The following is a 24,651-nucleotide window of genomic DNA, read 5'->3' on the forward strand; positions in this document are numbered from 1 at the left end:
TTCTAAGGTTTGGCAATTTTGAAAAAAGCTGTTATAAACATCCATGTGCAGTCTTTGTGTGGACATAGTTTTCAATTCTTTTGAGTAAATACCAAGTGTTTAGTTTGCAAGAAACTGCCAAACTGTCACCCATACAATCTGCTTTTTAAAGTATCTTTTTATATACTGGGCTTCTTAAATTGAAGTTTCTCAAACTGGATTCATATTCTCAGAGTTTATGAGAACATTGAATTTGAGAAACACTGATGTGGATGGACACATGCTATAGAAGCTCAGACTGCTAGGAGCAGAGGTGAAAAGGTTTTGTAGCAGATGTGGAAACAAAGTCATCAGCCCTTAAAGGCTGGTGAACCCTGGGATAGCCTAAGAAGAGGAGGAGGGCATTGTGGTTGGTGGGATTTGTGTGAACAGCTGTGTGAAAGTGGTAATGAGTATAGCAGGTCATAGAGACAATTGAATGACCATGTAGTTTGAGTAGAAAGTTTATGTTGGGTAAAAAGGTCAATTATTGAAGAACAATGAATGCCTTACTAAAGATAATATGTGTGCATATAGCACACATACTCTGTGAATTGAAAGGGGCCCTGCTCACTCTTTTAGCCATTTCCTTTTACCTGTAAGTAGAATTACATCTAAAACATACTGATCTAATGGGTATCTTATTTCGAAACAGCAAAGGGACGCCTGGCTGCCTCAGTTGGTAGAGCATGTTATTCTTGGTCTTCTGGTTGTGAGTTCAAGCCCCATGTTGGGTATAGAGATTACTTAAAGTAAAGTAACATCTTAAGGAAAATAGAATAGCAAAGAAAAATTCACCACAATCATCCTTGTACAAGAACGAAAGCAGCATTATCTATAATAGCCCAAAAGTCTGTCAGCTGATGAATGGATAAACAAAATATTGTATATGCATATAAGGCATATTATTCAGCTATAAAAGAGAATGAAGTACTGATACATGTACAATATGTATCTTGAAAAAAATCATGCTAAGTGATAGGAGCCAGACACAAAAGGCCAAATACTATGTTATTCCATTTATATGAAATGTCCAGAATAGGAAAATCCATAGAGACATAAAGTATATTGATGGTTGCCAAAGGCTGGGAAGGAGAAGATAATTAAAAGTGATAGCTAACTGGGTTTCTTTTTGGATAATGAAATTAGATAGTGTTGTGGTTGACAACTTTGTGAATATACTAAAAACTACTGAATTGTATACTGTGAAGGGTTAATTATATGGTGTGTGAACGAAGTTAAAACAAAGATTCTCCTCTCCCCCAAAAAACTGATTCTAGGGGTGTCTGGGTGGCTCGGTTGAGCGTCCAACTTCAGCTCAGGTCATGGTCTCACGGTTGGTGCGTTCAAGCCCCACATTGACCTCTCTGCTGTCAGCACAGAGCTTGCTTCGGATCCTCTGTCTCCCTCTCTCTCTGCCCTTCCCCTGCTCGTGCTCTCTCTCTTTGTCTCTCTCAAAAATAAACATTAAAAAAAGTGATTCTATAACACTTGTTAATTGATTAGTATGTGAGATGGGTGAGAGTCAAAGAATTAGTTTCTATCTTGAGAGATTGGTTGAGTAGTAATCCCAATAGAGATGCAGTTTGGAGTGGAGGGTGGGGGAGCATCCATAAAAGTAGGCTTAGAAGTGAAGATAATGAGTTTGGTTTAGAAAATATCAACTTCTTATTTGTCTGGGAGGGAGGCACTCCTTGGACAAAGTTCAAGAACCTTAGGTCTGGACATCAAATCAGAGATCAGAGTGGAGATTTAGATTTAGGGTCATCCAGATTTAAGTGATAAAGGGAAGGTCTGGTAGCATTCAGCAAAGAGTTTGGACATTGGGAAATTTGCTTAAACAAAGAGGTGCGTTGAAAGAAAAAGAACCTGTGAATCTGAAAAAGAATATAAGTACAGTAGAAGGAAACAGGATGGAGCAGGGTCTTGGACACCTGGGAAGTGTAAGTGTTGTTCCGTAGGATAAGAGTAAGAGGAGGTCTGAACCCAAAGTCACAGCTTACTAACCATTCTCATTATCTACTAAGAATCAGGTTAAGATCAGTAATTTTTGCTTTACTTTTTTTTTTTTTGTGTTACTACTGCAGTAGGAGCCAAGGAGCACAAAATTTTAAGAGCTTATAAGTAATTCTGTCAAATACAATGGTAGAAGAGCGTTTCATACTGAATAGGCAATTTGAATTCCATAAGGCAACTCAGAAGTAGGAAGTATTTGGGGCACCTGGGTGGCTCAGTCGGTTAAGCATCATACTCTTGGTTTCAGCTTGGGTCATGATCTCATGCCATGTGGGTTCGAGCCCCACATTGGACTCCATGCTGACAGTATGGAGCCTGCTTAGGATTCTCTCTCTCCCTGTCTCTCTGCCCCTCTCCCTCTCTCGCTGCCCCTCTCCCTCTCGCTCTCTCTGTCTCTCTCTCTCAAAAATAAATTTTAAAAAATAAACTTAAAAAAAAAAAAAGAAGTAGGAAGCATTTTAGAGCCCCAAATGAACTAAGGGGCCTGGATTTTCAAAAAGCTGACTTTATTCACTGTGTATTCTCAGTTGCCCTGGCTTACAGCAGCTTTCTGTTGCCAGAGCCTACAAATAAAAAACTAGCAGAAGAACACGTTGTTTGACTAAGGCCCAAGTTTTTGAAACTATCTTAATGCTTACATAATCCTGCTAGGGGGAAACACCTCCCTAAACAAGAAACTCTTATTTTCATTCAAGTTCCCCCCAGAAGACTCCAGATCCCAGAATTCTACAATTAATAAGTATTGATCAAGAGTGTGCAAAAACTTCTGTACAAGTCTTCCAATCTAATAAAAATCCTAACTGGCTCTCTCTCTTTTTTTTTTTAATGTTTTTTCATTTTGGGAGAGAGAGAGAGAGAGAGAGAGAGAGAGAGAGAGAGAGAGGCAGGCAGAGAGAGAAGGAGACACAGAATACGAAGCAGGCTCCAGGCTCCCAGCTGTCAGCACAGAGCCTGACACGGGGCTCGAACTCATAAGCCATGAGATCATGACATGAGCCGAAGTGCGACACTTAACCAACTGAGCCACCCAGGCGCCCCCCAACTGGCTCTTTTTGATAACAGTTTCTAGGGTGGCTAGGACTAGTATATAGTTTTGTTTATTTGTTTTTAAGATTTATTTTTAAGTAATCTCTACACCCAGTGTGGGGCTCGAACTCACAACCCCACGATCAAGAGTTGCACACTCCATGTTCCACCAACTGAGCCAACTTGACATACCCCATTACTTTGTTTTAACCTTACCTCAACCCTAAGAGATAGGTAGTCTAGATTTTATCATCACTGTTTTACAATGGAGAAAATCAGAGAGGTTAAGCAGTTTGCCCAAGTTTACATGGTTTCCAGGTGGTGGCACCAGAACTAACTCTCAATCTTGTGACTTGCCTTCCAGTAGTATCTTTCCATAAGGCATATTGCCTTTGAAATCTGGTCAGTGCTCCATTGTATGCCTTTTCTTTTAACACAGACTCAAACAAAGGACTTTTTATTCCCTTCCCCAACCGGGAAATAAAGGATTCTCTCACGAGTACTTCTGCAACCCAGGACAATGGTATAGCAGATCAGAAATTGGACACTTACTCACTGGGGACACAGGTAATGTGTTCACTTTACTGCTGATTTATTGACTACTCAATGATTAATACCAATAATTCATTGGACTCTCTATCTATGAAGGTCTAAGAGCATTTGTTTGATAAACGCATTTTAGACCCTTTAAAAGGAAAAAGGGGCAAAAAAGTAAGTAAGTAAGTAAATAAATAAATAAAATTAAAGGAAAGAACAGATAATACAGAAGACCTTCTCCATTAATTTCAATCTCCCTTTTCCCTCTCCCCTACTAATTTGTTATCAAATGTAGTATATTTATGTATACAACTTTTAGCACATTTTATGCCAAGTATTTTGGCTCTCAAACAGATGTTTTGGCCAGTTTTAAAATTTCTCCTCTCAGTGCACCTGCATAGCTCAGTCAGTTAAGCGTGGGACTCGATTTTGGCTTAGGCCATGACCTTGCAGTTTGTGGGTTTGAGCCCCACATCCAGCTCCATGCTGCTTGGGATTAGCTTTCTCCCTCTCTCTCTGTTCCTCCCCCACTTGTTTCTCTCTCTCAAAATAAAGAAAATAAACATAAAATTTCTCTTCTCTATCCAATGTCTCCATCTCCTGTTACCTTACTTCCTTAAATTTTCTACCTCTGACTTTTCATTACTGAATCTTAACATCTCAAGGGTAGCTTTCCCAAAGCTGCCTGTTCATTGGAACATAAAAGAAGAAAAGTTAGGGGTAAATAAAGGTGGCATAGAAGTTGTGGAAAATGGAGAGGTAGAGATTATTTATGCAAGATGAGGCAAAAATTAATGAGCTTTTAGTGAAAAAAATTGGTTAGGGGAATAGAACCATTATATAAGCCTCATTTATATGAGTGAGTATGGGGCGCCTGGGTGGCTCAGTCCACCAAGCATCCAATTCTTGATTTAGGCTCAGGTCATGATCTCATGATCATGAGATCAAGTCCCATGTCCAGCTCTGTGCTGGGCACAGAGCCTGCTTAAGGTTCTCTCTCTCTCTCTCTCTCTCTCTCTCTCTGCCCCTCCCCTGCTCTCTCTCTCTCTCCCAAAATAAATAAATAAATAAAATTTAAAAATAATAAAGGAAATGGAGACAAAGAATAATATACAGTTAAAATTAAATAACACTTTTTAAATTAAAAAACACAATTTCATTGAAACTACTGGAAGTGACAGACAAAAAGGAAATTAAATAGCTTGTTATATATTCTTTCAGTTTAAGAAATAAGTAGGATTTCTTCTTCTCTATAACTACCAAACTGAAAACTTGAAGATGATATTTAAAAAAGCAAACCCTAGATGGCTTTCTCTTTTGTATTAATCCTTGCTTAATTATGCCCTAAATTAATTTTCAATCTCTTAAAACTCTCAGTAACACCTGTAGTTGATGCTCAGCTTTATCAGAAGGTAAAATAAATACAAGAGTTCTTTAAACAGAAAAAATAAAGTTGGAAAATGTGAACCATCTAACTTCTATGCTGAGCTATTTAAAGCAGAAAAAATACAGTATTTCACTGGTATGTCTTTTACCAACTGAGGCTATTTTGTCTTTTCAGAGAGTCTCCTTACCTACTCCAAAGCAGCTCTAGAATCTTTTTGGATTGTGGCTATTTAAAAATGGGCTTAAGAGGCACCTGGGTGGCTAGTCAGTTAAGTGTCTGACTTCAGCTCAGGTCATGATCTCATGGTTCATGGGTTCAAGCCCCACGTCAGGCTCTGCACTGACAACTCAGAGCCTGCAGCCTGTTTCAGATTCTGTGTCTCCCTCTTTCTGCTCCTCCCCTGCTTGTGCTGTCTCTCAGAAATAAATAAACATTAAAAAAAATTTTTAAACAGGCTTAAACTAGGACCTTTGCTTGAAGGTCTGTTTCCCTAGGTTGTAAGGATAGACTTGGTTACTAATAGGAAAGTATTCTGAACCCCTGGTCTATCTAGTAAGCTCATGTTTGGATGCCCATTGACTGCCTTTTCCTAAACATTCAAACTTTTTTTTTCATTGCAGGAAGTGGCAAGAAGGGAGGTCCCAAGTGACAATCACCAAGAAGATGGTAAATATTTTGTGCAGGGATTATTTTTCTCCACACTAATCAGAGAAATCCAGATGTTATGAGATTTGGGAGAAGATGGAGGTGTCTCAGCCCTAGGGCCCTACAGGGTCAACTAACTCTTTTCTGCTTTTGTAGGGGGCTGCCCTGGAAGCTTAGTGACCTGTAAGGCCTTAACTGGTTGAAGAGTGGATATTCTGACTTCCTTTGTTCTTGATTTTTTGTACTGGCTGACTGTTTCTTTTTACTTTTTCTTATCTTTCTTGTCCTCTTTTGGATTTATTATGTTTTTATTCATCCATTTTTTCCCACCTACTGGTTTATAAGTTATATACTGTTTCAATATTTTTACTATTATTCCCTAAACTATAATATGTGCCCTTCACTATTATAATTAAAAAATTAATCAATACCTTAGGCTGCCTGGGCGGCTCAGTTGGTTAAGCATCTGACTTTGGCTCAGGTCATGATCTCCCGGTTCGTGAATTTGAGCCCCTCATTGGGCTCTGTGTTGACATTGTGGAGCCTGCTGCAGCTTCTGTGTCTCCCTCTTTCTCTGCCCCTCCCCCCTTGCACTCTGCTCTCTCTCTCTCTCTCTCTCTCTCTCAAAAATAAACATAAAAAATTACAAAATAATTAATCAATACCTTAACTTTTCTCTTGGATAATTTAAAGAACTTAAAGTACTTTACTTCTTTTACTCCCTCCCAATTTATGTATTATTATTATAGATTTTAATTCTCTATACTTTCTAAACCCATATGAAATAGTTTTTTGTTTTTTTTTTTAATTTTTTTTTCCCAACGTTTTTTTAAATTTATTTTTGGGACAGAGAGAGACAGAGCATGAACGGGGGAGGGGCAGAGAGAGAGGGAGACACAGAATCGGAAACAGGCTCCAGGCTCCGAGCCATCAGCCCAGAGCCTGACGCGGGGCTCGAACTCAGGGACCGCGAGATCGTGACCTGGCTGAAGTCGGACGCTTAACCGACTGCGCCACCCAGGCGCCCCTGAAATAGTTTTTATACAGCCAGTGCTCATTTAGATTTATCTTCGTATTTACCACTTTGTTTATTTCTTTTTTTCATCCTAGATTTCCCTTTTGAGATCATTTTTCTCTAGCTTATAGTACATCTTTTAGAATTTCCTTTAGTGTGGGTTTACTGTGTTGAATTCTTTTAGTTTTTGTTTGTATGAAAATGCCTCTCTTTCACCATTATTCTTTTTTTTTTTTTTTTTTGAGAGAGAGAGAGAGAGAGAGAAAGTGAGAGTGTGAGTGGGGGAGAGGGTGAGGGAGAGGGAGAGAGAGAATGTTAAGCAGGCTCCATGCCCAGCATAGAGCCCAACATGGGGCTGGATCTCACAACTGTGAGATCATGACGTGAGCAGAAATTAAGAGTCAGATGCTTAACCAACTGAGTCACCCAGTCACCCCCATTACCATTATTCTTAAAAAGTATTTTGGCCGGTTATAAGTTTCTAAGTTGGCAGTTATTTCTTTCTGAAAATTGAAGTTCTTCCACTGTATTCTTTTGTTTTTGCTTTTGAGAAGTCAGCTGGAGGTCTGTCATTCCTGCAAGGATATTGTCTTTTTTTCTCTGGCTGCTTTTAAGATTTTCCAATTGTCTTTGATTTTCTTCAGTTTCAGTATGATATGTGGATTTCTTTTTATTTATTCTTTTTGGTGGTTATTACACTTGAATCTGTGAATTGTGTCTCAATAATTCTGGAAAGTGCTTCAAATGTTGTTTGTATCCTTATGTCCTGTCCTTTCTTTCTGTCCTTTTGGGAATTTTGATTAAATAAATATATGTTAGAGATCTTTACTTTGTCCTCTTTGTCTCTTATTCTTTTGTATTTTTCATCTTTGGTTTTTGTTTTTCTTTGGTCTGATCTGCACTTTGGATAATTCCTTCTGATCCATCTTAAGTTCACTAACCTTGTCTTCAGTTGTGTCTAATCTGCTTGCTTGCTGAGTTCTTAATTTCAATAGTTTTATTTTTTAGTTCTATAAGTTTTGTTTCTTTTTCCAAGTCTTCTGGGTCAGTTTGTATAAACAGAAAATTTAAAGCTTTTTTAATATTTCTTTAAACATAGTAAACATAGCTGTTGCATACACTGGATGTTAATTCTAATATCTGAAGTTGTTGTCATTTTGTTTTTTCCTCATACTTGTGTTGTCTTATTTCCTTTTTTGTTCCTTTGCTTTGGTTATTTGCTATATATTTGAAAAACTATTTGTAGGAATCATTTAAAGCCTTACATAAAGGTATCTTTTCCAGATCAGATTTTCATTTGCTTCTACCAGGTACCAGGGACACTCTCATTCTGGGATCACTTTAATCCAAGCTCAAAGCTTGAGGTTCCCTGGACCCACTCAGATGATGCAAACCTGGATTACCTGTCAATACAAGGACTGGCTTATTTCTAGTTTACCTTTACTCTGAAGGTTGCATCCTGCTTGGGGTTCCATCTTCATATGTATGTGGGGAGGGTAGGGGAGAGGAATGGTTTGTCATACTCCTCACTTTGGATGGATGCTGAACTTTACTTCCGTCCCTGTCACCCTAAAACTTCTGAGGGTAAAAGTGACTTTAAGTGCTAGACTTACCTGTGTGAGTCCTTGCTGTCAACTAGATTTTGGCATAGAAATTCCTTACCAGCTAACGAGCTTTTTGATGTTTATTTATTATATTTATTATAAATGTTTATTTATTTTTGAGAGAGAGAGAGAGTGAGTGGGGAGGGGAAGAAAGAGAGGAGATACAGAATCCGAAACAGGGTCCAGGCTCCAAGCTGTCAGCACAGAGCCCAACGCAGGGCTAGAACTCACAAACTACAAGATCATGCCCTGAGCGACCTGAGTCGGATGCTTAACCGACTGAGCCACCCAGGTGCCCCCTCTTTGATGCATTTAAGAACATGTACCATCCCACTTTTTTAGTATCTTCAACAGGAAGCACAATCTGAATTACCTAATCTCATCACTTGTTGTTAGATTATTTTTGTTAATGTAAAAATATTGTTCTACAACCTTTCCCCCACTGTATAGGCTGGCCCTGGGTAAAACGTTGATATTCTATAGGTCCTATACAGATAAAAAGTGCTTGGTTCCACTTTTTTAAGTTAATATGACTAAGTCAGGGATAGTATTTTTTGCTTCCTAAGGAAGACCTTTAAGCATATGAAACTCTGAAAACTTAAGAGCACAAAGACTTCTAGTTGCTCCACTCTGAGGCTTTTTAGAGATGACACATATAGCTGTCTGAAAGAAATGCTTTGTAGCTAGTTAGGGATTCTCATAGATTTTGGATTCCCTGCCATTTAATTGGCTTAGAATACTGGTTCCCAGTGTATGAACCTAGAACCTCTGAGTGAAGTTTGGGGGTGGGAATGGGCTTAGTTTTATTGCAAGAAGTCTATGAAATCATAGACTTACCAACTATTGACTATACACTGAACACATAAGATTACAACTATTGTCATATGGGGTGCACCAAATTTTTTATATGAAAACAGCATCTAGAGGAGCTCCTAGTTGGCTCAGTCAGAAGAAAATGTGACTCTTGATCTTGGAGTCATGAGTTCGAGCCCCACATTTTGTGTAGAGTTTATTTAAAATAAATAAAATAGAAAGCAGCATTTAGAAAACTCTGATACTGCAGCTTTAGGAGGAAATTCCTAGGGGATTAGGGTGACATGAAGTTTATCTCCAGAATGTTAGAGATTCTTTACTGTTTACTCAGTATCCATCATGTTTTATTGTTGTCCCATGTAAAAGTCCTTTTATCACTTTATGCTACTACTTATCAAAATTATAAACCATCTCTTCCTGAGAACTTTTTCTGGTAGACAGAGGTATGTCCAGTGAACAGAGGTACCCTAATTGAGCCAACAATTCTCATTGTATTTTGTGTTTTCTTTTCCCCTTGGTGGTGGTTAGAATTCAGACGCTACTCTCCTCATCAGTCCACAGTCCGATCCCCAGAGAAGATGGCTAGAGAAGGGTACCGACTATCTTTTTTGAACAACAAGTCTTCAGGTTCTTCTCCAGAAAAGGACTTGATACTAAAGGCTGATACTTACCAGCTTACCCATGATGTCTCAGTGGGTAAACGCCTGGATGTGGGTGATTCTAGCCAGATCCATCCCCATCAGTTACCTTCAGATGTTGGTCTAGAAAATTATGATAGTCATTATTCTCAAAATCTATCCCTGCATGGAAGTCTTGGCAAAAGGCCTCAGAGAAGCAAGAACTATCAAGAATATAGCATAAAACCTTCAAATGACATGAAGGCCACCACATCCCATTCCTGTGGAGACTTACTGACTTCTCTGTCAAACCCTGACTTCAGCACCGGAAGGCTTTTGAAGCTTAGTTCAGGTAATAGCTTCCTGTCAGAATTTATTTATTTATATATATATATATAAAATGTTATATATAACATTTATTTATTTTTAAGAGACAGAGCACAAGTCGGGGAGGGGCAGAGAGAGAATGAGACAGAGAATCCAAAGCATCCAAAGCAGACTCCAGGCTCTGAGTTGTCAGCACAGAGCGTGACATGGGGCTTGAACTCACAAACCGTGAGATCATGACCTGAGCCGAAGTTGGACACTTAACCAACTGAGCCATCCAGGCGCCTCTGGAATTAACATTTCTTAAATTGCATTAGGATTTTTTAAATTCTTATTTTGGGGTGTCAGTAGCCCATGAAACCTCCAGAAATCTGCAGGATGTAAGTTTAACATAACAGATGTATTAAAGAAAATTCATAGAAATATGAGCTCTATAACTATATGTTATTGTAGCTAAATAGCATCCCAGAACGTATTTCTAGTAGCAGTTAGTCTTCTCTAGGCACAGTCACTTCTATTCTGAGTTATTTTTTCAGAAAAAGGTAGTTTCAGGGTAATTAATTTATTCAGCAGAATTTATTGATACCTACTATGTGCCAAATGATGCTGCTCTGCAGATAAAGTAACAAACAAAAATAAAGTTCCATTTATCTTTTGCCACAATAAAAAAAAAGTTCCTACTTTTATGGAGCTTCCATTCTAAAGGGGTAAGACATGATAAACAAGTTAGCATATAAATATATGTCAAGTTATGATAAATGCTGTGAAGAAAAATAATAATAATAATAATAAATAATAAATAATAATAAAGAGGAAGTGATGTTTTAGATAGAATGGTCAGGAAAAACTTCTCCGATGAGACATATGGTATTTGGCAATATATTAGAAAGTAGCTTTAAGAGACACATAGTTAATAAAAGACTTATTGAGGTGAATTCAAGAAAGAATTGAAGGAGAAGCAATAGAGTTATAAAATATATACAATGCTTTCAAGGAGATTTGCAGAGAATGGGAACTATAGATGGAGGGGGAATGGGATCAAGGAAATTGTAATGGAAATTATCCAGTAGAGGGAAAACCAATGATGCAAGAGAGAAAAGGGACAATTACAAGGAAAAAAAATCCTTAGGTAGTCATGAAGATAGAATCCACTCCACCAGTGGAGAAGTTGGCCTTAGATAGAAGCACAGATAGTTTAATTTTTATTACGTAAGGAAGGCAGAGAATTTATAAATACAAATATAGATGAGTTGGTAGATTTAGTGTTGGGATCATGTAGATGTTTTCTTTGATTGCTTGTTTTTCTTGGCAAAATAAAGAGGTCAGAATCTAAGAATGAGGAAGGAGGAGAAGGTGTTGAAAGTTTGAGGGGAAGAGAGGTGTGAAATAGTCATTTGAGAGAATAGAACAGTAAATTGACTAGAGTAGTGTATTAGGATAGCTGGGCAGTAGAGGGCTCAGTCAAGACAGTAGTCATCAACTTGAAGTGAAGACAGTGAGAAGAGATGCATGTTGTTCTCCAGCCACTGCCTACTGCCCTCATGTAGGCTTAGAGTATGTGGACAGTTGGATTTAGCCAGAGGGGGGTTTTGTCAGGTGGAGAGTTGGAACAGAAAGGATCCAGAGAGTTGAGGGTGTATCGTAGGAAGATGTTATTATGACCATTGGACTCCAGGCAGGGTAAGGTTGTAAATGAGACATGAGAATGTTAAAAGGCAGGGTCATCTCCCAGGCTGTTTCCTTCACAGATCTGTATGCCACAACCCATTTCAACAGTGACCCTGCTTTGCTGGTCAATGTAGAGCAACAATTATCTACCAGTCTCGGTGATTTAACACCAGCACATGGTTCTTTCCCAAACAACTCCACCCTGGGAGACTCTCTACGGACACTGCTATTGCCTACTGTGACCTCAGAAAACAGAGAGAGTTTGACCAAGGGGTCATTAAGCCCATCAAGGAGAGGATTCAAACGGAAGGACAATCTCCTTGCCACCTTGAATCCAAAGATTGGTTTCCAAGATGCTACTGGCAGCGAGGCAAGTATTGGTTTGTTTGCTTGTACAAGAAACACGTCAGATCCAAGACCACAGTGGGGTTCTGTTGGGGGTGGCAGTGATTCTGACCAAGGGTACTACAAATTCAAAGGGATTTTTGGAGGCCAGTGGTTAATACTGCCAGGCCAAAGCCTATCATTCTTCTGCCCTTGGGAAAGTTATTCCCCTTCTGCTGCATTTTCTCATTTCCATCACAGTGAGACATTCCCTAATCTACTTCCAGAGCATAAATATTGTAGGGACATACTTTGATAATAAGAAGTAGCAGACAGTTTACCATAGCAGGGAATGCAGAAGTTGCTGGGGGTTCTGGATTGGCTGAAGAGTGAGCTCTGTAGCATTGATATTTATAATCTTACCATGCTTACATATTTGCTCTGACCACACATGACTAACTTGCTAGAGACCTTTATTCTGAATGCACTGCTTTTCTGTCTAGAAATTAAAATTATTCCAATTTTTTCCAAAGTAGGAGCAAGCAGAAGATGAATTAGATTATCCAAAGGATTTTTAGCTGAGAGTGGTTCAGAGAATGAACAACAAATCAAGAACCATTCCAACATATAGTACAATAGTGTTGTACAATAGAACTTAATTGCTATTCAGTTCTTATTAAGTTTTTTCACTGCTTTTGCTGACATCCCTCCATGAAGAATGCCTTCCATTCTCATCTGTTTGAATATTAATTTTTCTTCAGGTCCTAGTTCCATCATAAAGCCTTCTTCTCTTTAAAGGAACCACACTTTCAGAGCCCTGTCTTCCCTTGAACCCATGATGTTTTGTCATATGAACCATTTGTCATTCAATCATTCACTACCCTGTAAGGAAGCAGAGGATTTAGTAAAAAAAAAAAAAAAAAAACCCAAAACAAAACAAAACAAAAACCAGCTACTACATATTTTGCAATTTTTGGACATTTTTTTGCACATTGGCATGGGTTTACAAGGTTTTGTTTTGGTTTAGTTATTGGGTTTTTTTACTCTAAATACTATTCAGTTTTCAAATTTTTTGGAGGTCGTTATAATTTTTATGCACTAAAGGGGGCAGTCTTGTGGTACTTTCTTGGCTTTTTGGTCCCTTTTTTCCCATTTTCAGCCACTGATGCCTATTTTTCCAGGCAAGAGCACTGTGTTAATGTTTTTAGGGTGAAGGTTCAGCAACACTTAGGATATTTGGGATGCTATGTTAATAACACATATTCTAGGAATTTCTTTAATGTTTTTATTTATTTTTGAGAGATAGAGACAGAGCATGAATGGGGGAGGGGCAGAGAGAAAGGGAGACACAGAATCCAAAGCAGGCTCCAGGATCTGAGCTGTCAGCACAGAGCCCCACGTGGGGCTCAAACTCACAAACTGTGAGGTCATGACCTGAGCTGAAGTCAGACATTTAACCACCTGAGCCACCCAGGAGCACCATCTAAGACATTTTTTTTAACCTCTATTTCAAGTTACAGGTTTAAAAGAGGAATTAAAACCTCAATGCATTTTCCTGGACCATCTTAAAAATTTTCATTTCTCTTTTCCTTTTAGATACTATTTTTTTTAATAAAGTTTATTTTGAGAGAGGGCGGGGGAGGGACAGAGAGAGAGGGAGAAGAGAATCCCAAGCAGGCCTCGTGCTGTCAGCACACAGCCCAGTGTGGAGCCTGAATTCACAAACCATGAGATTGTGACCTAAGCTGAAATCAAGAGTCAGATGCTCAACCAACTGAGCCACCCAGGCGCCCCGATACTATTTTTCTTTATATGGAAAGCTATGAAAGAGCTGCTTGAATATAAATATTTTAACAAATACACCTCAGTTTCTAGAAAGGCATTAGTCAGAAAACTGCTTAAAAGAACATTTATTTTTTTTTTTTTAATTTTTTTTTCAACGTTTTTTATTTATTTTTGGGACAGAGAGAGACAGAGCATGAACGGGGGAGGGGCAGAGAGAGAGGGAGACACAGAATCGGAAACAGGCTCCAGGCTCCGAGCCATCAGCCCAGAGCCTGACGCGGGGCTCGAACTCACGGACCGCGAGATCGTGACCTGGCTGAAGTCGGACGCTTAACCGACTGCGCCACCCAGGCGCCCCAAAAAGAACATTTAACAAAGTTAAGAAAATAATTGCATGATACACAAAATTAAACCGAACATGAATTTGGGTTTAGAAATTTTGAACAACTGACTTTGGAATCATAGACCAAACATAAAAATTAATTAAAAAAAAAAGCCATTAGGTGGGGCATCTGGGTGGTGCAGACTGCTAACCGTCTGACTTCAGCTCAGGTCATGATCTCACAGTTCGTGGTTCAAACCCTGCGTCGGGCTCTGTGCTATCAGCTCAGAGCCTGCTTCGGATTCTGTGTCTCCCCCTCTCTCTATCCCTCCCCCTCTCACACTCTGTGTCTCTCTCTCTCAAAACTAAATAAACATTTAAAAAAATTTTTTTGAATTTAAAAAAACAGGCACAATTTGTTGAAAATTAAAAGATTTAGGGACATCTGAGTGGCTCAATCGGCTAAGCATCCAACTCTTGGTATCAGCTCAGGTCATAATCTCATGATTTGTGAGTTCAAACTCCATGTCCAGCTCTGCATTGACAGCACAGAGTCTGCTTCGGATTCTGTCTCTCCCTCCTCTCTGCGCCTCTCTCTCCCTCAATCTCTCTCTCTCTCTCTCTCTCTCTCAAAATAAATAAACTTTAAAAAGTTGTTTTGATGTTTATTTATTTTTAGAGAGAGAGAAAGAGACAGAATGCAAGTGGGGGAGGGTCAGAGAGGGAGACACAGAATCTGAAGCAGGCTCTAGGCTCTGAACTGTTAACACAGAGCCTGAAGTGCGGGGCTTGAACTCACGAACCGTGAGATCGTGACCTGAGGTGAAGTCAGATGCTTAACCAACTGAGCCCCCCAGGTGCCCCATAAATAAACTTAAAAAAAAAAGTTAAAAAATTAAAAGACTCATAAAAAGTAACAAAATTATTCTAACGTTCATAAAATTTATCCCCAACTCTCACCACATTGTGATAAATCAAAGAAAATGAGTAAAGTCATATATAAGTTTCCAAATTTTTCCATGATACACTCACAAAATTACCAACACATAAAAAACCAATGTTAGTAAATATTCTTTTTGACAAGTTCCTCTAAAGTGCCCTTGTGGGGTAACTAGACTTTCTATGACTTTTCTCCCCAACCAGGTTAACTTCTTAAAGTTCCTCATCCTTTACCTCTTCAATATGTTCACAGTCCTTATACAGAACTCTTAGTGCACATGGTCAGTGCTCAGTACAGATCTGTTGAATAAATGTTTATCCCATTTGTAAGGCCTTTCCCTATTAACCATAGGCCATGTGTGTGACTCAGGTCATTAATATGTTCTGCTTCACAGTTGTCAGATATGACAGCATTAGCTAATTATCATCTATAGTTTTTTGTATCAGAAGAGCCAATGATTGAGAAATAACTTGGCTGTTTTCAGCTTTCTTGAAATCCATGAGACCATACAAAAAAGACTGGTAGAGGGGCGCCTGGGTGGCTCAGTTGGTTGAGCATCTGACTCTTGATTTAGACTCAGGTCATTATCTCACGGTTTGTGAGTTCAAGCCCCACATCAGGCTCTGTGCTGACAGTGCAAAGCCTGCTTGGAATTCTGTCTCCCTTGTTCTCTGCCTCTCCCCAACTTGCACGTGCGTGCTCTCTCAAAATAAATAAAAATAAACTTAAATATAAAAATATAAATATCTGAATGAATAAAAAAATAATTGTGAATTTTACTGGGCAGATCTAGCCATCTTTCTAGATAAGAATCTCACTAAATAAAAGTATGTTTGGGGCATCTGGCTCAGTCAGTTAAGTGTCTGACTCTTGATTACTCCTCAGGTCATGATCTCAGGGTTCGTGGGGTTGAGCCCCCAGTTGGGCTCTGTGCTGGGCATGGAGGCTGCTTAAGATTCTCTCTCTCTCCCTCTGCCCCTCCCCCATCCCTATGTGTGGGCATGAACTCTCTCTCTCTCAAAATAAATAAACATTTAAACATTTATCTTAAGTACTGGGTCCAACAATAACATTTAACATATAACATTTAAAATGTTACAGAACAAAAAATAAAATGTTACAGAACATTTAAGTTTATCATATATTAACGTACTAAATATAAGCTTATGAGTTACAATTTAAAAAATACCCATTTTATGGTATGTAATAACTTTAAAAATGTTTTGTGGGGCTCCTGGGTGGCTTAGTCAGTTAAGCATCTGACTCTGTTTTGGCTTAGGTCATGATCTCATGGTTTCATGAGTTTGAGCCTTATATTGGGCTCTGAACTGACAGTGCAGAGCCTGCTTGAGATTCTCTCTCTCTCCCTCTCTCTGCCTCTCCCCCACTCACACTTTCTCTGTCTCTCTCAAAAATGAATTAAAGAATTTTTTGCAATGTTTTGCAAGTTTCATCTTTTTATATTACATACTGTAATATATTGAGTCATAGACTTAAGTTTTCTTCTAAAACTCTCTACAGAAAACTATGATTGAATATACCATTATCTTTTAAATTATCCTTGAATATACTACCATATTTGCCTTGGACATAAATAATATTCTATTCAAATCCAAACCAAGATGAACCCATCTCTTTTCTTGTAAAAATTTTTTTTAATGTTTGTTTATTTTTTGAGAGAGTGCACATGCACACAAGTGGGGGAGGGGCAGAGAGAGAGGGAGACACAGAATCTGAAGCAGGCTCCAGGCTCTGAGCTATCAACACAGAGCCCAAAGCAGGGCTTGAACTCACAAACTGTGAGATCATGACCTGAGCTGAAGTCAAACGCTTAACGACTGAACCACCCAGGGGCTCCTTTTTTCTTTTTTTAAATGTTAACACTTTAAATATTCCAGATTCTTACTTCCCTTATTGTGTAAGAATGACAAATGGTTGTGTGTGTGTGTGTTCTTTTTTTTTCTTGAGCCTCTCTCTAGTGACCTGGGCAGTTTGCATGGTTTGCCAGGGAACCACAGTCCCCTGATTTCTGCCAGAACTTCCCATGTGGCCACTGTCCTCAGACAGCTCTTGGAGCTTGTGGATAAGCACTGGAATGGCTCTGGTTCCCTCCTCCTTAACAAGAAGTTTCTTGGTAAGTGAATGCATTTTCAGCTTCTGGAGAAGAACTCAGACCTTGGTTCCTCTCTATGTTCCTATAAAAGCCACCAAGCCCCCTTAAGTTGCAAGGAAAATTGTTCTCATGAGCCCTTACTAAAATTTCTCAGTGGCATGGTAATTGACAAATCTGTATTTTTTCTCATAATCTTCCCTGTTGGTTTTATCAACACTCTTCCCTCATGTACTAATTGTTTTGTCCCTTCTGTGACTTTTTTGGTAATCTCTGGGTAATATGTAGAGCGACAAGATGTAAAACAGCATGGTAGTGTTAATGATTACAAAAGGATTTTATGATCCTTGGGACAGTGAATACAACAAAAATTGGGTTTGATCATCAGAATTCTGAGATGCCTGTTGAAATGTTATGATTTGAAAAATTTGAATGAGTAAATGACTTGGACTCTTTCCAGGGCTTCTTTTTTAGGAACTTGGGGGAAAAAGTCATTCTGCAAATGTTGCCCCAAGTGTTTATTTGTTGCTTAATGGAAGAAAAGTTCAAGGAGCTTTTGTTGGTGGTAAACATTTAGGAAAAAGTAGAAACTTTAAAGTTGTTTGGGCTTAATTTTTCTAATTTAAATGTCTAAAGGGACATATAGGAAAAAAGTTACTTTCCTTCCCACATTGGCTCTTTGCTCTCATTTTGTAGGAAATTATCCTCAGGAGCCACTCATCATTGACTAGAGAATAGCAGAGGGTATTGAGGGTCTACTCATGAGGGTCTTCTATTGTTTCTCCACAGAGGACATGGGATAGAATTTCTTATCCATTATGAAACACCTCTTACAGCCACTTACTAAATTATATTTTTTAATTTTTTTAAGTTTATTTATTTTGAGAGAGAGAGAGAGAGAGCACAATCAGGGGAGGGCTGGGGGTGGGGGAGAGAATCCCAAGCAGGCTCCATGCTGTCAGCACAGAACCTGATGCGGGGCTCAATCCCATGAACCATGAGATCATGACCGAGCCAAAATCAAGAGTCAGACGTTTAACCAACTGAGCCACCCAGGCGCCCCTAAATTCTTATCAAAAGGAAATATTAGATTACTGTGTTTGTCCTACAGAGCTGGTAGTTATTGATTAGGAATTCTGTGCTTTAGTTTTTAAGATTGGCCCGTGTGCCCAACCTGAATTTTTGGCAGGTCCTGCCCGAGATTTACTTCTGACTTTGGTAGTCCCTGCTCCTTCCCAGCAGTGGTGTCACTCGCATCCTGAAGACACATCAAAAACCTTCCACAGCAGAGAGATGGAACTGAAGGAGGCCGGGCAGGTGGTCCCTAATGACATGGTACGCCTCACTCATCTTCCTTTCCTACTCTTCCTTTACTAGAAAAGAACAGAGCAACAAGACTAGAGCAGCTTTGTGCCATAAAGGTCATCACCATGGACCTAGATGTTCCTGAACCAAAATACAGAGAAGGCAGTCTGGGAAAATCAGGAACACAAAACTTTTTGCCAGCATAGGGACAACTTGGAAGTTCTGCAGGGATAACTCCCTACTCTAGCCCTATTCTAAAAATTCTAAAGAAAGACTTGGAAAAAGGGGGAAAAATGACCCTAGAATGAAAATACTTAGGTTCATACTTTGGAAGATTATGGTTTAATTCTAATGAGGGAAGATAGATGTCTTGGGGATTGTCTTTCCTCCCTTCTGATGGAACAGAGAGTCCTACCCGGGAGCCATTCCTAGAGCATCAGGCTATTGACTTTGGGAAGTGAAGAAGGGACTTATATCCTTAGGCTTTCCCCCGCTTTTCTTAACATCAGAGAATTTTCACATACCAAATTGAGTTTCTAGAAACTTTAGATAAGTGACTCAGAATGCTGGCCACTGGTCAACAGAAGCCCTTGTTCTGTAAGAGTAGTGGATAACTTACAGGAAAGATTGCAACTCTAAGTAGTGCTCATGTTTACCAGTCAATTAAAATTCTAATGAGAAAGAGAGATGCTGACCTCCATTCAGTTCATCACTAAACAGAGAAAAGTGTCTTTTAGTCTTCTAAAAGCACTCCTCAGAATTTCAGATTCTTAATGTACTTGTATTTTGTTTTCTGATCTAAAGGAAAGTTTGAAGCAAAAACTGGTCAGAGTGCTAGAGGAAAACCTCATTTTGTCAGAAAAAATCCAGCAGTTGGAGGAAGGTGCTGCCACCTCGATTGTGAGTGGGCACCAGCCCCACACTTATGGTGAGTTCAGGAAAGCAACATGTGGTGTGTTTATAGATGACCCATTTAATTAGCTTCATCATCTAGAGGTCACATGGAAACAATCATCTTGCCTCAGAGAGCTGTAATGCAAGTGGCTTGAGTTACCTTATGAAGCTGTCAGTGTAAAGCAAGTGCAGATGTTATTATTTTTTTTTAACATTTATTTATTTTTGAGACAGAGACAGAGCATGAACGGGGGAGGGTCAGAGAGAGGGAGATACAGAATCTGAAACGGGTTCCAGGCTCTGAGCTGTCAGCACAGAGCCCAACGCGGGGCTCGAACTCACAGACCTCGAGACCATGACCTGAGCGGAAGTCGGCCGTTTAACCGACTGAGCCACCCAGGCGCCCCTATCATTTTTGATATTGACACTTTCTGATTATAGAAGAAGATCATGTTCTATGAGCACCTGCCTGGCTCAGTCAGTAGAGCATGCCATCTTGATCTTGGGGTTGTGCGTTCCAGCCCCACACTGGGTATAGAGATTTACTTAAAAAAAAAAGAAAAAAAAAAAAGATCATGTTCTTTATAGAAAGACTGAAAAATATAAGAAAAATATAACCCCATTATCCTGAAATAACTGCCGCTTTTATTTTTCATATATTTTCTTTCACCATACCCCTATACATATATTTTTTCAACTTAAAATTAAATTTTGTGAGGGGCAGCTGGCTGGCTCAGTTGGTAGAATATGGTACTCTTGATATTGGGGTTGTGAGTTTGAGCCCCACGTTGGGTGTAGAGATTACTTAAAATCTTGAAAAAGATAAATAAAATTTGTGACTTGATTTTTTTTAAGTTTATTTACTTGGAGAGAGTGGGGGAGGAGCAGAGAGAGGGAGAGAGAGAATCCCAAGCAGGCTCAGCACTGTCAGTGAAGAACCTGATGCACGGCTTAAACTCACAAACTGTGAGACCATGACCTGAGCCAAATTCCAGAGTTGGTTGCTTAACCAACTGAGCCACCCAGGCACCCCAGTGACTTGATGTTGTTTTTTTGTTGTTTTTTTTTTTTTATTTTTTTTATTTTTTTAAATTTTTTTTTTCAACGTTTTTTTTAATTTATTTTTGGGACAGAGAGAGACAGAGCATGAACGGGGGAGGGGCAGAGAGAGAGGGAGATACAGAAGCAGAAACAGGCTCCAGGCTCTGAGCCATCAGCCCAGAGCCTGACGCGGGGCTCGAACTCACGGACCGCGAGATCGTGACCTAGCTGAAGTCGGACGCTTAACCGACTGCGCCACCCAGGCGCCCCGTGACTTGATGTTTTAAAAACTAAGTTACATGCAATAAAATGCACACATTTTAAGTTTGATGAGTTTTGACAAATACATACACTCTTTTAATTTCATCCCAATCAAAATATAGAACATTTCTGTTTCTCCAGAAAGTTCCCTGAGACCCTTGTGCAGTGAGTTTCCCCTACTCTCTACCCTAGGCAATTACCAATCTGATTTTTACATCCTAATGTTATTAATTTAATAGCAAAGGCATTTCATATAATATCACATAAATAATTCTAAAGAATTTCCAAACATTCAGAAGACTTGAAATGAAATGCTTGAATGAAGACCTGAGTGGAAATGCTTCTCTGAAATTGTCTCTTCCCTTCTGATGGAGCTGAGAGTCTTAATATTCATGCTATGATAAATAGTGCAGCTGTTTATGTACATAAATTTCACACTGTTTTCCTAGGAGACATTCCTAGAAGTAGAATTAGTAGGTCAAAATATGTGGACATTTTTGAGGTTTTTGTTGCATATTATCAAATCACTCCCAAGCAAGGTTATTTCACATCAGCAGTGAGTGTATTTAAATGCCATTTTCACTCCATCCTTGCCCACACTTAGGTTTTTTTGTGTATTTTTTTCTTTTTTTTTTCCATTGTGATAAGTGAAAATTAATATCTCACTGATTTGTACTACTTTATTATTAGCATAGTTTAGACCATAATTTTATTTTTTAAATATTTTTTTGAGGGGGTGGGTAGAGAGAGAGAGAGAATACCATGAGGTGCAGAGAGAGAGGGAGAGAGAGTGCAGAGCCCTGAGTGGGGCTCAAGCTCACAAACCATGAGATCATGACCTGAGCCAAAGTCAGATGCTTAAGCTACTGAGCCACCCAGGTGGCCCAGGCCAGTATCTTAGATAAAGTCTACCCTTGACATTAAACCTCTAGCTCAGCACCCCTAAGCAAACATTATGGGCATTTAGATTTATATGAGGAACTTGATTTGGAAGTCTGCACAGAATTTCTAGAATTGAAACTCATCACTGATTCTCTCAAGCCTGAATAATTGAGATTTCTCCACTTACCTGTTCTGAAAATAAACAGATGCTCACTAGATACCTACTTTCAATCACCCATGAGACCCAGTACTGTATTTTACCTTACTGGTGATAAATAAAGCTATTGCAGCCCTATTTTCCACCTTCTGGAACGTTGCCACTCAAAGGGTGAGTCATAGATCAGAAACATTAGCTTCACCTGGGAGCTTAGACATGTAGAATATTGGACTTCATCTCAGACCTACTGAATCAGAATCTGTTTTTAACAAGATCCCCAGGTGTAAGCATATTAATGTTTAAGAAGTGCTGTTCTAGAAGACTGACTTCCTTAGGACCAGAGTTCCTGCGCTTTTACCTACTTCATTAAAAAAAAAACCCAAAAACCTTTTTTTTTTTTTAATGTTTTTTTTTGAAAGACAGAGTGTGAGGTGGGGGAGGGACAGAGAGAGGGAGACACAGAATCTGAAGCAGGCTCTGGGCTCTGAGCTGTTAGCACAGAGCTCGATGGGGGGCTCAAACTCATGAACTGAGAGATCATGACCTGAGTCGAAGTCGGATGCTTAACCGACTAAGCCACCCAGGTACCCCATCTACTTCATTTATGCAGGCAGTGGTAACATAGTTGGGGACCTAGGTATGAATGTCTTGACTACAAATTCAGTTTCTGTAAGTGCTCAGTGCCTGTAAGCACTATGTGCCTGACACAGTTCTAGATGTTTTCACATATACTATAGAGAGTGAAGGATATACATACATTCACAAACTAAAATGGAGAATACAGAGATACCTAATATGTGTTAACTATGCTAAGTGAGGATTGGATCCTCACAACAGTGGTGGGGTAGGGTTATTGCTCTAGTGAAACTCAGAAAAATAAACTAACATGGGGTGCCTGGTTGGCTCAGTCGGTTAAGCGTCTGACTTCGGCTCAGGTCATGATCTCACGGTCTGTGAGTTTGAGTCCTGCGTTGGGCTCTGTGCTGACAGCTTAGAGCCTGGAGCCTGTTTCAGATTCTGTGTCTCACTCTCTCTCTGACCTTCCCCCGTTCATGCTCTGTCTCTCTCTGTCTCAAAAATAAATAAACGTTTAAAAAGAAAAGAAAAGAAAAATAAACTAACATGCAATATTAAATGGTTGAATTTTAATTCAGGTTGGATACTCAAACCACTGTATCTGCTGTCTCTAAGGGAGGGAATAGTGAATGGAGTGTGGAGGTGCGTGCAGAATTGGGGCCCCCAATTCTTTAAGCTGTCCACCTGATTGCTTAAGCTCTGCTCGAAGATAGTAGCTTGGAATTTTGTTCACATCTGGCTCCTGTACCCTTTGCAGATGATCTTCTGCGCAAAAACCAACAGCTGACCATGCAGGTGGCTTGCCTCAACCAGGAGCTTGCCCAGCTGAAAAAGCTGGAGGAGACAGTGGCCCTTCTCCATGAAAGTCAAAGGTAGGAGAGGGTGTATCTAGCTCACTTCTAGAAGCCAATATTTACTTTCCTTTATCTGTTTTGTCTTATTTGATAAGTTAATACCTATATACTTTTCAAATTAACTTCATTCTGTGTGTAATCTCATGTATCTAGACGTATCTGTGTGTAAACTTCCTATATTCCAGGACACACAAGAGACTAAAGATCTTTGCTGGCTTTAGTAGGTCACAACACCTCAATAATAAGTAGTTTCTCACTGGATCCAATAGGGCCCAGGTTTGAGTCAGCTAGCTTTCCTTGGTCACTATGTGCCCCTAAAACCAGCCATCTGTCTCTTCTGGAAAATGCCTGCCTCCTAATGGTCTCAGAAGAGACATCAAGCACTTAGGAAGAGTGGTTGAATGTCCAATGTATGTGTTCTCTTCAGAGCTGCTCAACAGTATCAGCCTCTTCAAAGAACAGTACCCTCAACATGCCAGCTAGACAAATCAGAAGAGGCCTCAAGTCTTTTGGTACATTTACAGAAGTTCTTGACATTTTGATTTGCAAAACACCTTGACTATGACTTTCAATGAAGTTTAAATATAAGAACCCCATCCCCAAACCTTTGTCCCCAAACTTCACTTCCTGAGTAGCTAGTGAATTAGGATAGCTTCATATTCAGAGGATGACCCAGACCCATTCTAGATGGCTTTTTTTTTAACTTTCCATTATAGTTATTTCAATACATACAAAGGTAGAGGAAGTAGAATCAAATCATCCTTCTCAAACTGGGGTATTAGAATCACCTGAAAAACTTGTTGAAATGCAGATTCCTGGGTCCCTACCCCCAGAGTTTCTGATTCAGCAGGTCTGGGGTGGGGACAGAGAATTTACATTCTAATAAGTTTCCAGGTGATGCTGTTGTTGTTGATTTGGGGATCACATTTTGAGAACATTAGGGTATATCTCAAAGTGATGTACAAATTGCTATATCTTAAAGTAATTCTTCTGTGGAGGACACCTGGGTGGATCAGTCCATTAAGCGTCCGACTTCGGCTCAGGTCATGATCTCCTGGTTTGTGAGTTAGAGCCCCGCGTCAGGCTCTGTGCTGACAGCTCAGAGCCTGGAGCCTGTTTCAGATTCTGTGTCTCCCTTTCTCTCTGCCCCTCCCCGTTCACGCTCTGTCTCTCTCTCTCTCTCTCTCTCTCAAAAATAAATATTAAAGGGCGCCTGGGTGGCTCAGTCAGTTGAGCGTCCGACTTCGGCTCAGGTCACGATCTCACAGTTTGTGGGTTTGAGCCCCGTGTCAGGCTCTGTACTGACAGCTTGGAGCCTGGAGCCTGCTTCAGATTCTGTGTGTCCCTCTCTCTCTGCCCCTCCCCTGCTCATGCTCTGTCTCTCTCTGTCTCTCAAAAGTGAATAAAGATTTAAAAAAAGTTTTAAAATAAAATAAATAAACATTAAAATATTTTTGAAAGAAATAATTCTGCATGTTGTTAAACCATCAATTCAATATATAGCTTTAATTTGTTTCATTTTGCTTT

General features: G+C 39.5%; 1 protein-coding gene across 2 annotated transcripts in view; it reads left to right on the forward strand.

The window, feature by feature from the left end:
- LRRC36 (leucine rich repeat containing 36) overlaps positions 1-24,651 on the forward strand; it is a 60,818-nt gene that overhangs the window by 26,458 nt on the left and 9,709 nt on the right. Inside the window, exons 6-13 of one of the 2 annotated variants that reach the window (XM_058708972.1) lie at positions 3,500-3,627; positions 5,605-5,650; positions 9,590-10,030; positions 11,754-12,043; positions 17,013-17,178; positions 18,302-18,489; positions 19,264-19,387; positions 23,028-23,142. In XM_058708972.1, coding sequence (XP_058564955.1) covers positions 3,500-3,627; positions 5,605-5,650; positions 9,590-10,030; positions 11,754-12,043; positions 17,013-17,178; positions 18,302-18,489; positions 19,264-19,387; positions 23,028-23,142 — 1,498 coding nt within the window. The remainder of the gene's footprint in view (positions 1-3,499; positions 3,628-5,604; positions 5,651-9,589; positions 10,031-11,753; positions 12,044-17,012; positions 17,179-18,301; positions 18,490-19,263; positions 19,388-23,027; positions 23,143-24,651) is intronic. The other variant, XM_058708973.1, reaches the window with a different exon arrangement.

This window comes from Neofelis nebulosa, chromosome 17 (assembly GCF_028018385.1).
Source record: "Neofelis nebulosa isolate mNeoNeb1 chromosome 17, mNeoNeb1.pri, whole genome shotgun sequence".
Classification (NCBI taxonomy): Eukaryota; Metazoa; Chordata; class Mammalia; order Carnivora; family Felidae; genus Neofelis; species Neofelis nebulosa.